Source organism: Erpetoichthys calabaricus, chromosome 9 (assembly GCF_900747795.2).
Source record: "Erpetoichthys calabaricus chromosome 9, fErpCal1.3, whole genome shotgun sequence".
NCBI lineage: Eukaryota > Metazoa > Chordata > Cladistia > Polypteriformes > Polypteridae > Erpetoichthys > Erpetoichthys calabaricus.
The window spans coordinates 67635544-67649558 of NC_041402.2; the positions used below are offsets into that span (position 1 = coordinate 67635544).

Sequence of the window (14015 nt, forward strand, 5' to 3'; positions counted from 1 at the left end):
TGTACGCAAGTTCTCCACTCGGTTTTGCAAACTGGCGGCACCCAGCGTCAAAGCAGTGCTACTGTTCCTGTGTGGTTTCCCTTTCTTTTTTAGATCCACATCCCTGACGCGGCTTTATCATATACACTGAAATCAACCGCATATTGTTTATTAGTTTAAGGCATCTGATTGTAATTAACCTGTAACAATATAATGGTCCACGGAATAGCCAAACTATTCCATATACCATAGCTGCTTTAGCGTTGTTACTCTCACTGCACCTTCTTCTTCTTTCAGCTGCTCCTGTTAGGTGTTGCCACAGCGGATCATCTTTTTCCATATTACTCTCATTGCACCACTCGGAGTATTTATATCACTGTATCTGAGTGTGGAATCACAGCTCTACAACAACTGATCAGAAAGAGAATTATCGGTATACAGCATCTAGCACACGCTGCCTCAGCCATGCTGCCTATTTGAACTGCTCTCATACGGCAAACGCTTCAGAGCCTTTCCTGTACTGACGTTGCAGCTCAGAAACAGTTTCATCCCAAAAACTATAAACGCAATCAAATCAGTCCATCAAGTGCTCCTTGTAGATCTGTTTGTACTTATTAGTACAATTACCTCACTGTAAACTCGCAATACTGTTATAATATTGCACAACCTGAGCCACTTTAGCGCGTATTTACATATGAAGACGATATCATTTTTAAGATGAAGTGCAGCAAAATATGTTTATTACATTATACAGATAAAACGTTAACTTCATTTAAATAATCTATATCAGGGGTAGGCAACGTCGGTCCTGGAGTGCCACAGTATGTGCAGGTTTTTGTTCCAACCCAGTTCCTTAACGAGAACTCAATTATTGCTGATGAAGCACATATTGCTTAAGTGACATTTTAATGCTTCATTTTAGTGGTCTCGCTTGTTAAGGTTCTCCAACCTTAATTGCTTATTTCAATCTTAAACTGCTGCATTCAGTGTTTTAATTGCTCCTTATTAGCAATAAGATGTAAAACAGGGGTAGGCAATGTCGGTCCTGGTGAGCCGCAGTGGCTACAGGTTTTCATTCAACCCAATTGCTTAATTAGAAACCAATCATTGCCAATCTCAGACCTTATTTAATTTTATGGCTTGTTAGTCTGTGCAATGTAAGGCTTTTATATCGTAGATTTTTTTCCTTTCCAAGGATATCATCCAAATGATTTGAAGCCTAAAACAGATCATTTTCAGTCTGTCACATTTTTCTATTAAGTGTTTTATTAAATCAAACCGTGCATGATGAACACACACAGATGTAATTGGAAAAAAGCTAGCTGGAGAACTGCTGGCTTCTTTGTCTTTTACATCTTATTGCTAATAAGGAGCAATTAAAACACTGAATGCAGCAGTTTAAGATTGAAATAAGCAATTAAGGTTGGAGAACCTTAACAAGCGAGACCACTAAAATGAAGCATTAAAATGTCACTTAAGCAATATGTGCTTCATCAGCAATAATTGAGTTCTCGTTAAGGAACTGGGTTGGAACAAAAACCTGCACATACTGTGGCACTCCAGGACCGACGTTGCCTACCCCTGATCTATATTGTTAATAATTAAACCTGTGAGGACACGGTGTTGCAGCGCTAGCAAGGAGCTGCCGCTCCGTTCATGGATTGTTCTTGCCTCATGCTGTATTCTGCTGGGGCTGGTGCAACACTGGAAGGATAGATGAATAGAATAATTAAACATGTACTACGAAGATATTTCAATGTTCCTTAAAAGTTTTGAAGAATCGCCGTTCTCAGCTTACAGATGGCTTAACGTCTATTACTAAGCTGATTATGTGGTGATTGGGTATTTGGAGAAAGTAAAGGAAGGACATGAATTAGGGATTAGTACATTTGAAAGAGACAGTATTGCTGCAATATCATCGAAGGTAGCGCACGGCACGGCAAGCATGTTGCAGGAAGCAGGAACAATCTCTAGACGAGGCGCCAGTTCGTCACTATCACTGCAGCACCATGTTCCCATGTTTAAAACATGATTTATTTCTTATCATCATGAAAATGATTTCAAGTATACATCTCAGTATTTAAATTATTCAGAGAGCTGTAATATCATGAATGTAATGGATTCTGTGTCCTGTCGGAGAAAGAGAAAGCCTGTTTAAGAAGCACGTAGTGATTCACACACATAGAGCAGATAGAAGAACACATACAAAACAAAGCATTTAATGTGCTACTTTATTTACGATGGTATTTGAGAAACTAGTAAATTAAATGATTTTAAGATGAAGTTTAAGATGTTCTACTTTAATGACAAAATAAACTGTTAATTTCGATATTAAAGTTGACATTTCAAGTTTTTTCCCCCACTGTGTCCCTATTTTTTTTTTCTTTTCTCTGTACCCTAATAAGCTTTCATATGACACTCAGACGGTGGCCTACGACTCACCTTTTCACGGCGACTTTGATATCTGACAACTTTTTTTATTTTGGGCACTGTGTGACTTTGTGAACTTCACTCGATCAACTTTCTTTTGTTGTTTATATCACTGTTTAAACCAGCAAATAGTATGATTTTCTTTGCCTCCACTTAGTATTCGCTGAAATTCTTCTATTTCCCTCCATGCTTTTGCCATTGCCTTTTCACAGAACGCTGAACTTAAGGGCTATTTACATTGATTTGCATATTCAAAGAGGTGTAATTCTGGGAGAAGTTTGGGGAGTGGCAGAAGGCGCGAAGAATGTGGTTGTTGGCGAACGCAACAGATTTTTGCATCTGAATTTTTTTCCGCTTTTGTCCCTATGCCATGTTTTAGTGTGAATTCTACACACGGAGTTATGCATGAGGTCCCTAGAGAGGGACATTGACAAGCTTTGTTCGGCTTTAAGCACAAACAGCATTTTCGAAGCACTAAAAACAAAAAATAATTACTGATGGATCTAATGGACAGGTGACTCAACAGTGCACTCGTCCCATCTATAATGCAGACTCTCTCTCAAATGGATGAACTCACTCATTTTTTTTTAGACTGGAAAAAACAACAGGTCAATGCAAAAGCATTCACTGTTTAAAAGACAAATAAAGGTCAAGACCTGGAGAAGCCTGAAGCCATTCAAGTCTTGGCACTTCAATTCTATTAGTGACTATCTTCTGTGGAAATCGATGGAAAATCTTTTGAGTTGTGATATTTTTTCTTCAGGACATGCCACAGATTCCAGAAAGGGGGAAAAGATATTCTAGAAACCACACTCACTTTGGACGAATTAACCGCAGCATTACCTGGGCTTACTACTGGAAAATCACCAAGAATGGATGGATTGCCTTTGGGGTTTTTCAAAATCTTTTGGACTCACCTTGGCACTGATTTGTTGGATTTTTTTCAGGAAAGTATGCAAGTGTGTGAACTGCCCCTCTCCTTATTACCCAAGAAAGGAGACCTTACAGAATTAGAGAACTGGCCTCCAGTGAGCCTTCTACATGCAGACTATAAGATCTTCTCTAAGGCCCTGGCCAACTGTTTAGAAAATGTGATGACATGTATTGTGAAACAGAAGCAGACATACTCTATCCCTAACCAATCCATATTTAACATTATCTTTTTAGTTCAAAATGTAATTGTTGCTGCTAAACTTTTGGTTTTAAAACAGGTTTATTATCACTGGATCAAGAAAGGCTTTTGACAGGGTGTTACACAAGTACCTCTTATGAGTACTGAAGGACTTCGGTTTTGGACATTATTTTATTCAGCACATTCAGCTCTTATATTACAAAGTTTTTAGTGGAATAATTAATGGGATATTAAGAGCTACTTTTAGGGTAACCACAGTGATACTTCAGGGCTGATCTCTGTCTGCTATGCTCTTCTCACTCTCCATAGAGCTACTGCTACAAAATCTGTGACTGCATCTTCAAGGTCTGAACACCCCTCAGTGTCCAAACCTGCACCTTAAAGTGGTAGCTTATGCTGATGACCTGACTGTGTTTATTGAACTTCCCTAAAAACATCAAGGTGTTAAATTTAGCCTGGATGACTTTTGCAAATATTCTTCTGCTAAAATAAACTGGAGCAAAAGCAATGCATTTATAATTGGTGACTGGAGGAATACTGACTCTCAGAACTTGCCTGGCAGCCTTAAGTGGAATAAGAGGGCCTTCACATATCTGCGGGTATATACAGGACAGGGAGGAATGGATGAGAAAAATTGGGCCAATTGGGTTGAAAAGGTGCAGGCCAGATTGAACCGATGGACGTACCTCCAACAGGGTCTCCAGCATGGCATTAATAACTTTGTGGTCTCCATGTTTTGGCATAGGTTAAGATATGCTGTTCCTCCAATCTCAGTTTTTTTTCGAGATGGGCTACACTGGGAAAAGCACAGTGTTTTACATCTGCCAGTGGAAGAAGTCGCTCAGGGCCTCATTGATTTTATGAGCAGGATGGAAGCCTTTAAATTGCAAGCAACACAGAGGCTCTTATACAGCCCAGAGCATCTGCCATGGAGACAGCTAGACTTTGCTTTATTTCATAGGGTGAGGAACTTGAATTTTGTTTGAACATTTTTTTCTCATACACTCTGCTAACTTAATTAGATCTGACTTACCTGGGTTTTATCAGACAGCACTTCAGGTCTGGCATAAATAGCTCAGAGGAACTGAACTAAATCTGGACAGTATTTTTTTGGTTCATGGAGGAACCTTTAATCTGGAATGCTGTTTTAGACTATCCATTATTGCTTTCTGATCTTTCTGTATCTGTTCTTTTGACTAAAGAGATTTTAAAAATAAGGCATTTAATTGATGAGAACATGAGATGCTGGCACACTCCTGCTCACCTCGTGACGGTCCTTGGGATCAGATTGGTGTGTCTGACTGAGCTTTTTTTCAATCAGGTGAAAACAGTGCTGCACAGATTAGGCACACTCTCGCTGTGTGCCGAGTATTTCACAAGCGAGGGGACATTACAGTCAGAGATGTAATCGCCTATGATTATTGTGAGGCCAAATGTTCCTGATCACACAGTAGGACCCTGACCCATTCTAAAATTTGGCACTCTGGTTGAGAAACAGTTTGAATTGTTAGATAAAAAAGACCCTTTCAAACTTTGTGTCAAAGTAACGTTTTATAATTTACTGAAAGAGATGCCAGATATGCTGTGAAGAAAAGAACGGCAGGTCACTGAGAGAATCACACTAGCATGGAGGACTTTTTATAAACTTCCATTGCAAAATAAACTTGGAGATCTGCAATGGAGAATAATGCACATGGCCCTGGCCACTAATTCATTCATTCACTCAAAGCTTCAGAAACTGACTAGCTCCCTTTTTATATTACAAGAGAAACTATTTTTTATTTCATTATTTATTGTGAAAGGTTGAAGCCTTTGTTCAGTTTCTTTTTAAATGATTTTGGATAAAATTCTTAAGAGTTTTTATACTTGTTTGAATTAATGTGCATAGAAAGAGGAATGTAATGGGTTGTACTGGTGGTTAAGGATTGAATTTTGAATTTAATAATATGTCTGGGGGTAAAAAGTGTGGATTATGAAATTCATTTGAAGAAAGGAAAAATGTGTATAGAAACTTTGTTCCATGTAATGGTGGTATTGTAAGTCAACATTATGGAGTCTTGTACTTGTTTATTTGATTGAATAAAGATTCTTTTAAAAAGTAAAAATATCTATCTATCTTGATTCCTGTTCATTTCATACCTTCAGTTATTGACCACTTACTTCTGTCACTAAGTGCTTCCTTGAGCTAAGGCAGTGAAGCTGCAAATAGAACCAAATCTAGACAGGTTGTCATTCACAACGATGCCATTTATAGCTGACAGTTAAGTTAGCAACACCTCTTTGGGAAATGGCAGGGAGCCGTGAAGAGAAATGTGACAGTGAGGCCTGGTTCTGGGGTTGTCAAGCACAAATATTAACCTCTTTGCTACTGTGTCACCATATCCAACTCTTCTGCAGGTGGAGGAGTCAACAGAAAAGTATTTTTATTTATTTGACCAGGAGACAAGAGAGAGACACTGTAAATGGGCAGAGCTCAAAAGCCAAGAAATAAGAGATCAAAACGGCAATGCCAAAAATGCTAACCAGGAACAAAACTAAGGAAACTAGAAAAATGCAAGAAAGCTAAATCTTGAGAATTGCACTAAACGTATATTTTAATCTTAAATAGCAGAGCTGCTCTGATGTCACAGGACACAACTTCCAGGTTACAAGTACCAGGGCAAAATGGCGTTGTCCAAAGTATAAGCAAAATAACGTTAAACCAATTCCCCCAAAGAAAAAAAGAAATCAGAATCACAATTAGTGTCAAACTAAAAACTATACAAAAAGAAACTCAGAAATTCATAACACCAGCACATCCACATTTTTATTTTAAGTGTATTTCTACTGCATGATCTGTCAGCATAATTTAAGCACCAACTTAAAATTTACATTTAAAGTAAATGCAAAAAATAAACATAAATGAGATTTAAAGAATATCTTTTCATTTCTTTTAAAACTCTTTTGCTCTTATTTTTCATTAAAATGCTCATGACAAGTAGAGAATGACAAATCCAGATGATCAGATAAGCGGTGCTTCCATGCATGATTGGCATACCCATACTTACCCTGCAGCAATGAGGTTGCCGTGGTAACTGTCTCCAGGACGCTTTCTTTGCTGTAGATGGACTGCAGGAATTCTGGGGCACAATCATTCTCGTCAGTAATCAAGACCAGGACCTGTTGTGAGAGAATACTGTACTTAAATGGAATTATACCCAAAACATTTTCAAAAAATAAAGAAAGCATTTGGTGTACCAGGTAGCAGCTGCCTCTGCCATTCATAAGAACTGTTTTTTGAAAGAACATCTACCTCTGCATCTGCATATCTCTGGGAGGAAGGAAAAAATACAAATCAACAGCTATCTGATATTGTTCATTTGGTGGTCTTTACTAATGTAAAAGGCATACAAAACTCCATATTATGGAGTAGCTGCTAGTTTTTGCAACAGACAGACATTTAATGAGAGGATTTCACTTAATACTTACTTTAATAAGACTTTTTGCTTTTACTCACTAAGTTATTTAAATAGCATTTGAACATTCAAAATTAAGCATTTATCCATCCATTTCTCCATTTTGTGTGGCCACTTTGCCCAGTTATCCCAGAAACATCAAAAACCAACCCTGCATGGTATACCATCACATTAATTCTTTAATTCATCAGTAGTTTAGCAGTCATTTTTCAGGTTTATCCAGGTTAGTCAATTGCCACCCAAATCAGTTTCATCCACTGCCCATTATCCTGAGCATCCTTGAGACTCAGCCTTTTCAAATTATCTGACACCACCTCCAATCACATCTTCTTTGGCCTCTGTCTGCACCTCATACTCTCCACCTCCTTCATGGTGCACTTCTTTGCTCAGTCACTCTGTGCCATTTGCTCTGTGTGCCCATTAGTCAATCAGCACAATGCCTTCATTGCATTCATAAACTTTATTCTGACTCCCTTAGAGGTCAGAATGTTGACTATCCCCAACACATCTGTCTGTGTTTATCATGTCACCTAAGTAGCAGATCTTCCCTACTTTTTCAAAAACTCCATTGTCGATATGTAAATTTACACTTCATTGCACTACGTGAGCATTTTGCATTCTCTCACATGGGTAATATAAACAAAGCTTGCACACACTGCCTGCAGGCTACCTTTCAAATTGTTATTTCTTTTATTTATCCACTTCAACCACCCCATGTATTAGACCGAGTTACTTCCATTATCTTTACTGCACATGGTGCATGGACATGCCCTTATACATCCAACCACCACTTTGGTTTCTTCTTCTTTACCTGTCACTTCCAAATTAGCTTTAAATTTCAGTACCTTGTTCTTTAATTTCATTTCACTTTTTGCCAACAATACAAGATCATTAGCATACAAGAATTCTAATGCAGACCACTTCCAACGCTATACAAAAAAGCAACATACTCTGAACAGATACCTGGTTCAGTCCCACCTTCATTTCAAAACTCACATTATGCCCATTTGATAGCCTGTTCACCATTCATGCTCCCTCGTACACTGACATCATTGCACACCATTCATCCATACCTAACTTTATAAATGACCACTTCACTCCCACTCTGGAAATCCTTTTAAATGCCTTCTCCCAACCTCCAAATGCATAATGCACCTCGTTTTCTTTCACCTGCTGCTTTTACTGAGTTTGCCAAGCAAAAACAATTACATTTTCTCTTACAAGGCATGAGATCAAACTACATTGGGTACATTTTCTGTTTAACTTCCTCAACCACCTTTTTACCAGCTATAAGAGTCTGATTGCTCGATATGACCCACACTCCAGTGGTTCAGCCATTCCTTTGTATAACAAATGAGCATACTCCATTATTCAGGAGATATCACCACAATCATGTTGCACAAGTTTGTCAACCATTCAACTCCAGGACCTTCCTTTGACCTTTAGTATTTCAAACACTACTGCAGCTGGTCCAACTGCTTTACCAATCTTTATCTTTTTCAGCACTTTTGGAAATTCTTCCTTTCAAAATATGCAAATCTCTCTGTGTTTTCGCAAAGAACAGAATTATTCCATTTATTCTTCTCATTCAGTAACTTACCTGAAAGAAGAACATCGGCATCCTGAGTCATATTTCTATCAATCACAGAGTTTCCTTCAGCATTTTTAAGCAATTATTCACATCTATCATGTCCTGCCCATCTTTTGCCATCTGTTTTGCAATCCTAAACACATTTCTCTTTTCTTCTTCATTATGCAGATCACTTGTAAACTCCCATCTATTGATTTTGTGTGCTTTTCTGGAATTTCACTTTGCTTCCTTACAAATCTCTTTTTCATTTTCTGCCTTAGGTTTCTGCCACTGCTTATACTATCTTGTCTCTTATTCCATCACCATGTTTCCTTGTGTCTTGGTTGTGCAACCACAGCCTTTTCTTGTTACTTTCAGCCAGACATTTTGATCACTTCTCACTCATCATGCATACCATTTGATTCCAAAGCATCCTTCAGCAGTTTCACTTCTTACACTCCCCTTCTTCAAATTCCAAACTTACAGCTTCATTATATACCGTCTCTTATTTTTCTTAATGTTTGTGACCGCTTGGTCAGCGGTAACTTGTTTAATGACAGTAGATTTAATCCTAGCCTTAAAGACTGAAGAACAGTCGTAGACTACTAAGCACTGTTGTAAGTCGCTCTGGATAAGAGCGTCTGCTAAATGATGTAAATGTAAATGTAAAAGTTCTCCTATGACCAAGCAATTTTGGATACACAACTTTCTACAGGGATTGCCTTCACATTTTTTACCAATTCCCAATCATCTCACGAAGAAATAGTATATCAGTATAACATATGTTATTTGTTTGTTTTACTCCTTCTTAAACACAGTGCTGCACAACGCCATTTCATTGCATTGCCCAATCTCTGGAATCCTCTCATTATTAATATTTCGAATGCCAAAGGTAAGGTACCCAATGACTCCTGTATAACCTTAGCTCTTTTTCTATTGAATTACCATTCAAGTTACCACATTTTACAATCACCATACCTTGAGGAACCCCAGATATCACCACTTGTTTCACACTCTGTGGCATATGCTGAGACTATATTCAACAATGTGTTTCAGTTAAATGTTAATGTGAAAAGCAAATGAAATGTCATGTTTATATTGCTGGTACTTTATGTTCAGTAGATCATCAAAAAAAATCTTTTAAACATGTGTGGCATCTTGTCAAGTATATTTTGCCCACCACAAGCAATGTCATCATGTTTCACTTGCTTTGCACACTACCATTATTTATCAGCTGGGATGTCAAATACCCATAATTATCTACAGTACCTTGAACAAGAGCCAAGTCAGACAATATCAGAGAAATGTGTGTATTATATAATAGAATGTTCAACATCCATCAATTTTTGTATAACCTTATAAAACAAAACAGATTTGAAAAAAAGTTAAGAGCAAATATTAAATAATGTGAGTTATGCTTTCGGGATGTAATAATGTGTTGTGGAAATAACATTTTTATCTAAACTGTTAATCCAGTATTAGTAATTTGGCATTACATCATAGCATGTAGGTACCAGTGTCCTATTATAAATTTAATGAATGTTAGGATCAGATTGTATAACACATCAGTGAGATCACCTCTGGAGCATGGTGTGAATTTCTGGTTACCACGCTATAAAACAGCCAAAGCACTGCTACGAGAAGCAAAGCGCATCTCAGTCCTAAAGGGCATGTCCTACCTTGACAAACTAGCAGAGCAGAGCAGTGTGTTTAGGGACTCAAACCAGGTAATCAAAATTTAAAAGGCATTAATAAAGTTGGTCCAACCAATTTACTTTAATTGCACAATGAAATCACATACTCAAAGACACCATTGGAAATGACGGAGAAGTACTTTTAAGAGTGAATCCAGGAATTGAGAATCTGTCACATATTCAAGTCAAATGATTGAAACAGAAACACTGACATCTTTTTAAAAATATTTGGATGATATATGAGTTGTCACACTGCCAAAGGGTCCAGTTCAGGGTGTGAAGACACCAGGAAATGGGTTAGTAAGGGGTACTAATGCCTTTTCTTTCTTCCCAAAGAACCACGGAAAACTAAATAACCTTTCTCACTTCTGCCTTTCAGATGACCTCACTTCCGTCCTGTCTTGAAGACCTCAACCTAATTCATGCCGCCTTAATATAAAAGTCATGTTTCTCCATGTACTCACTGTCTTTTGTTGTTTTACAGTTCATGAGACTGGTATCAGTCCTTTGTGTACACTCTGCCTTACAATATACAGGGCTATTCCCCAAATCTTTGTATTTTTGTGTTTTCAAAATTCTTCTGCACTTGTGAAGTCTTCTGCAGAGTTCTGGCATGAAAGACTGTATTTTGGATTACATTATCTCAACAGTGCATAATCAATAATGCTGTCTCTAGCCAGTTATAAATATGATTGGATGCTATTGGTGTGCCACACTATTGTTATGATCAGGATATGAATGGAAGGTCAAAACTACCAAAAAAACTTGCAATATAAGTATAGCAATTATTTCATTAAATAAACAGTGCTAAAAATTTCAATAGTCAAAAATTCTAAAATGCGTATTATAAAATTTGAAAGAACTCTTAATTCAAAAAGAAAAGGAAATGACAAAGGCACTGAAATTAAATGATAGAAAAGGGTAGATAAGCATAAAGTTAAATAACATTTATTAAATGCAAAAATCCACAAATCCAATTTAATAAACCTTAAATACCAGAAACTAAATCCTAAACTGAAAAATCCAAAAGCAAAAAGTTAAAAAATCTCATGCATAATAATCCTAAAACAAACAATAATCAGAAAACCTTCAGGAAAGGAGAAGCACCAAAGGAGAGATAAAGCCACAGCTTCAGCAGATAATGCCACAGGACTGGCAGCAAATGTTTTATATATGGCTGTCAAGTAACTGCAGCCCAATCGACTACAGTACCTGAGAACCCTAACCGCCAATCAATTTTGACTTTTAAAAGACAAACATGATTATGAGATAAAGACTGGGACAATAAGAGGTGAAGATGCAATACATTTTTAAAAAATAACAAACAATTAACAGATATTCAGGAATGCAAACTTAACTACCCCATTCCAAGTTATAATAACAAAATTTATGCAAAAATATGCTTGAAAGTGTTGATCTCCTATAACAGTTATTTTGCAAATAGGCCAATTACTTTTGGGTGCAATTATTATTTTTCATCAAAGAGTGTACATACAGAATTTACAACCATTTTGTAATCAAAACTGAGTTTTTTCATGTATAATAAAGTCCAGTATTCTCCTATTAGGCAGAGTATGAATGGTATTTATAATTCAAATCATTCTATCCATGTACTTATTCAGAACATTGGCTGTTCTGTAAAGGGGAGCTTACATGAGGTCATTTCATTCTGAATGTTTATTCGGACAAATAACACGATGTTAGATTGCTTGTATAAATTAGGCCCCTAAGGACAATGCCAATGCTCTTTTTAAAACAGCCAGCCAATTTCCAATATTCAGACACAGGTGCACAAGACAAGGTATCCTGATTAGCAGCTGAAAAAAATGTCATGTGCTCCTTTCTGTGTGCTTCATGGATCACCTACTGTTCCAGAATTACTTCAGCAGAATTAGTGCAGCTGCTTGAGACAAGCCAGCTTCAAAAAACACAATAAAATTCTCTGACTGCAGGACACATTTTACTAAAATGTACTAAAATAGCAAAGCTGATCAGCAAGACTTCATCCACTGACATGAGCAAACATGGAAATGATAGGCCTAATTAAGCATGGACCTCAGAAAGGCACGAAATAGCACCTAAAAAGACAGTGGCTAAAAATAATAACTCACAAAGACTGTGGCCTGACAACTCAAATTTAAAATTCTGATATCAAAACCTCCAATTAATTATTTTAATAATAAAACATATTTAAAATCAGTAATTGGTAGACACTAGTCTCACTGAAGCCAAATGTATAATATATATGTCTGGAGACAACCATGAGTAAACCATGCTTAAAACTGGGTGGGAACAATTAGATGGCTCACTGAGTGTCACATTTCTAGACCAATCCAACAACTCCTGAAGGCAGAGCTCAAATCAGGGGCGGTGATTTTAAATTGCAAAGATCAGAGTTGTTCTCGTTAACCTGGTCCAACAGACAGTGACTTCTGTTTATGATGAACCGTCTGCAGTCAAAAAACCTCCTTAAACAAAAACTTTATTAGACATGTAAATGTGTGTTGTGTGTTCAAGGAGCACATTGCACATTTTAAAAACAAACATAACCTGATGCAAGGGAAAAACCTTTCTGTAGCATCAGATTATACATTGGCATTCGGTGGCATTAATATACAAATGGTAAATGTGACTGATATGTTGCCGCACATTCTGTGTGTGCTCTTTTGTTCAGCATTGAGACAATACTGTAGGAGTTGATGTAAACTTTAAAGAATTTGGCAGCTATATTCATGAAAATATGAACTGCAAAATATGCATTGAAGTAAATGATGTTTCATACTCTGTCTAAAGGATTGCTGTTAAGAGAGCCGATAACGAAGAGCCACAAGGAATGCAGATTTCAGAACTCAAACCACCTGAATCAACAAATCTGCCTAACACCAGCAGATGCACAGATGAGGCTAAACAGCACCCACCTTCTGACTGCACAAACAAATAACTAAAGAAATTTAACATTTCTGTCTAAATGGAAAAGCAAACATGCCATAGCAAAGCAGACGCAGCATTTTAACACATGTATATACAGTACTGTAAATAGACTTCAATGTTTATCTAAACTCTATTTGCTGTTGTTATATCATATAGTGATTATAAGGACAGACAGTCCAGTAGCTGTGTTGGTCTAAGAGAGTGTGTGTGTGTATGTGTATCTGTATCTCCACTGTTGCAACACTCATTACAAAGTGAAAATTAACTATTAAGCTTCAGTTACCATGTGTTACTGAGCTCCTGAAAGGATAACAGCAATTTTAGCTTTTTGTTTTCTCTCAGCGTCAAGTCTTTTGTTCAGTGTCTTTTGCTCTCTTCCCGAAAACCCAACAGCAGTTTAAAATGCACAGACTGGAGAAACTTGGAAAGAAGCCCTGTAGGTGTAGCCTTTCTAGCACAAAATTTCGTCAGTACTCACTACACACTTTTAAAAGGGTTATGCCCAGACATGTATTCTCATCCTCAAACTAACTAAACACCCTTTACCTAAATAAAATGAATAATTGTGGTAAGTTTTCTCTTTGAGCCACACTTAAATGCATACTGTTCAATATTACCATCCATTTTACACTGGTGGAGCATTATCTGTGTCATATGATTGGCAACCATAAAGAGCATGGCTATGTAAACGAAAATTAAATGGCTGCACCTGCACCTAACCGATTTCAAAATGGCAGTGAATTGTCATAAACAGTGGGATGATAAAATTAACAAATACTTTCAAAGATATCCAATAAATATTTTTTTTTAAATCCTAATGATTC

At 37.1% G+C, this 14015-nt stretch overlaps 1 protein-coding gene across 2 annotated transcripts in view; it reads right to left on the minus strand.

The window, feature by feature from the left end:
- The window catches only part of si:ch211-186j3.6 (neural-cadherin), a 631675-nt gene that overhangs the window by 390192 nt on the left and 227468 nt on the right, over positions 1-14015 (minus strand). For both annotated transcript variants that reach the window (XM_051932159.1, XM_028809678.2), the window contains exon 5: positions 6589-6700. In XM_051932159.1, the coding sequence (XP_051788119.1) occupies positions 6589-6700 (112 nt within the window). The remainder of the gene's footprint in view (positions 1-6588; positions 6701-14015) is intronic.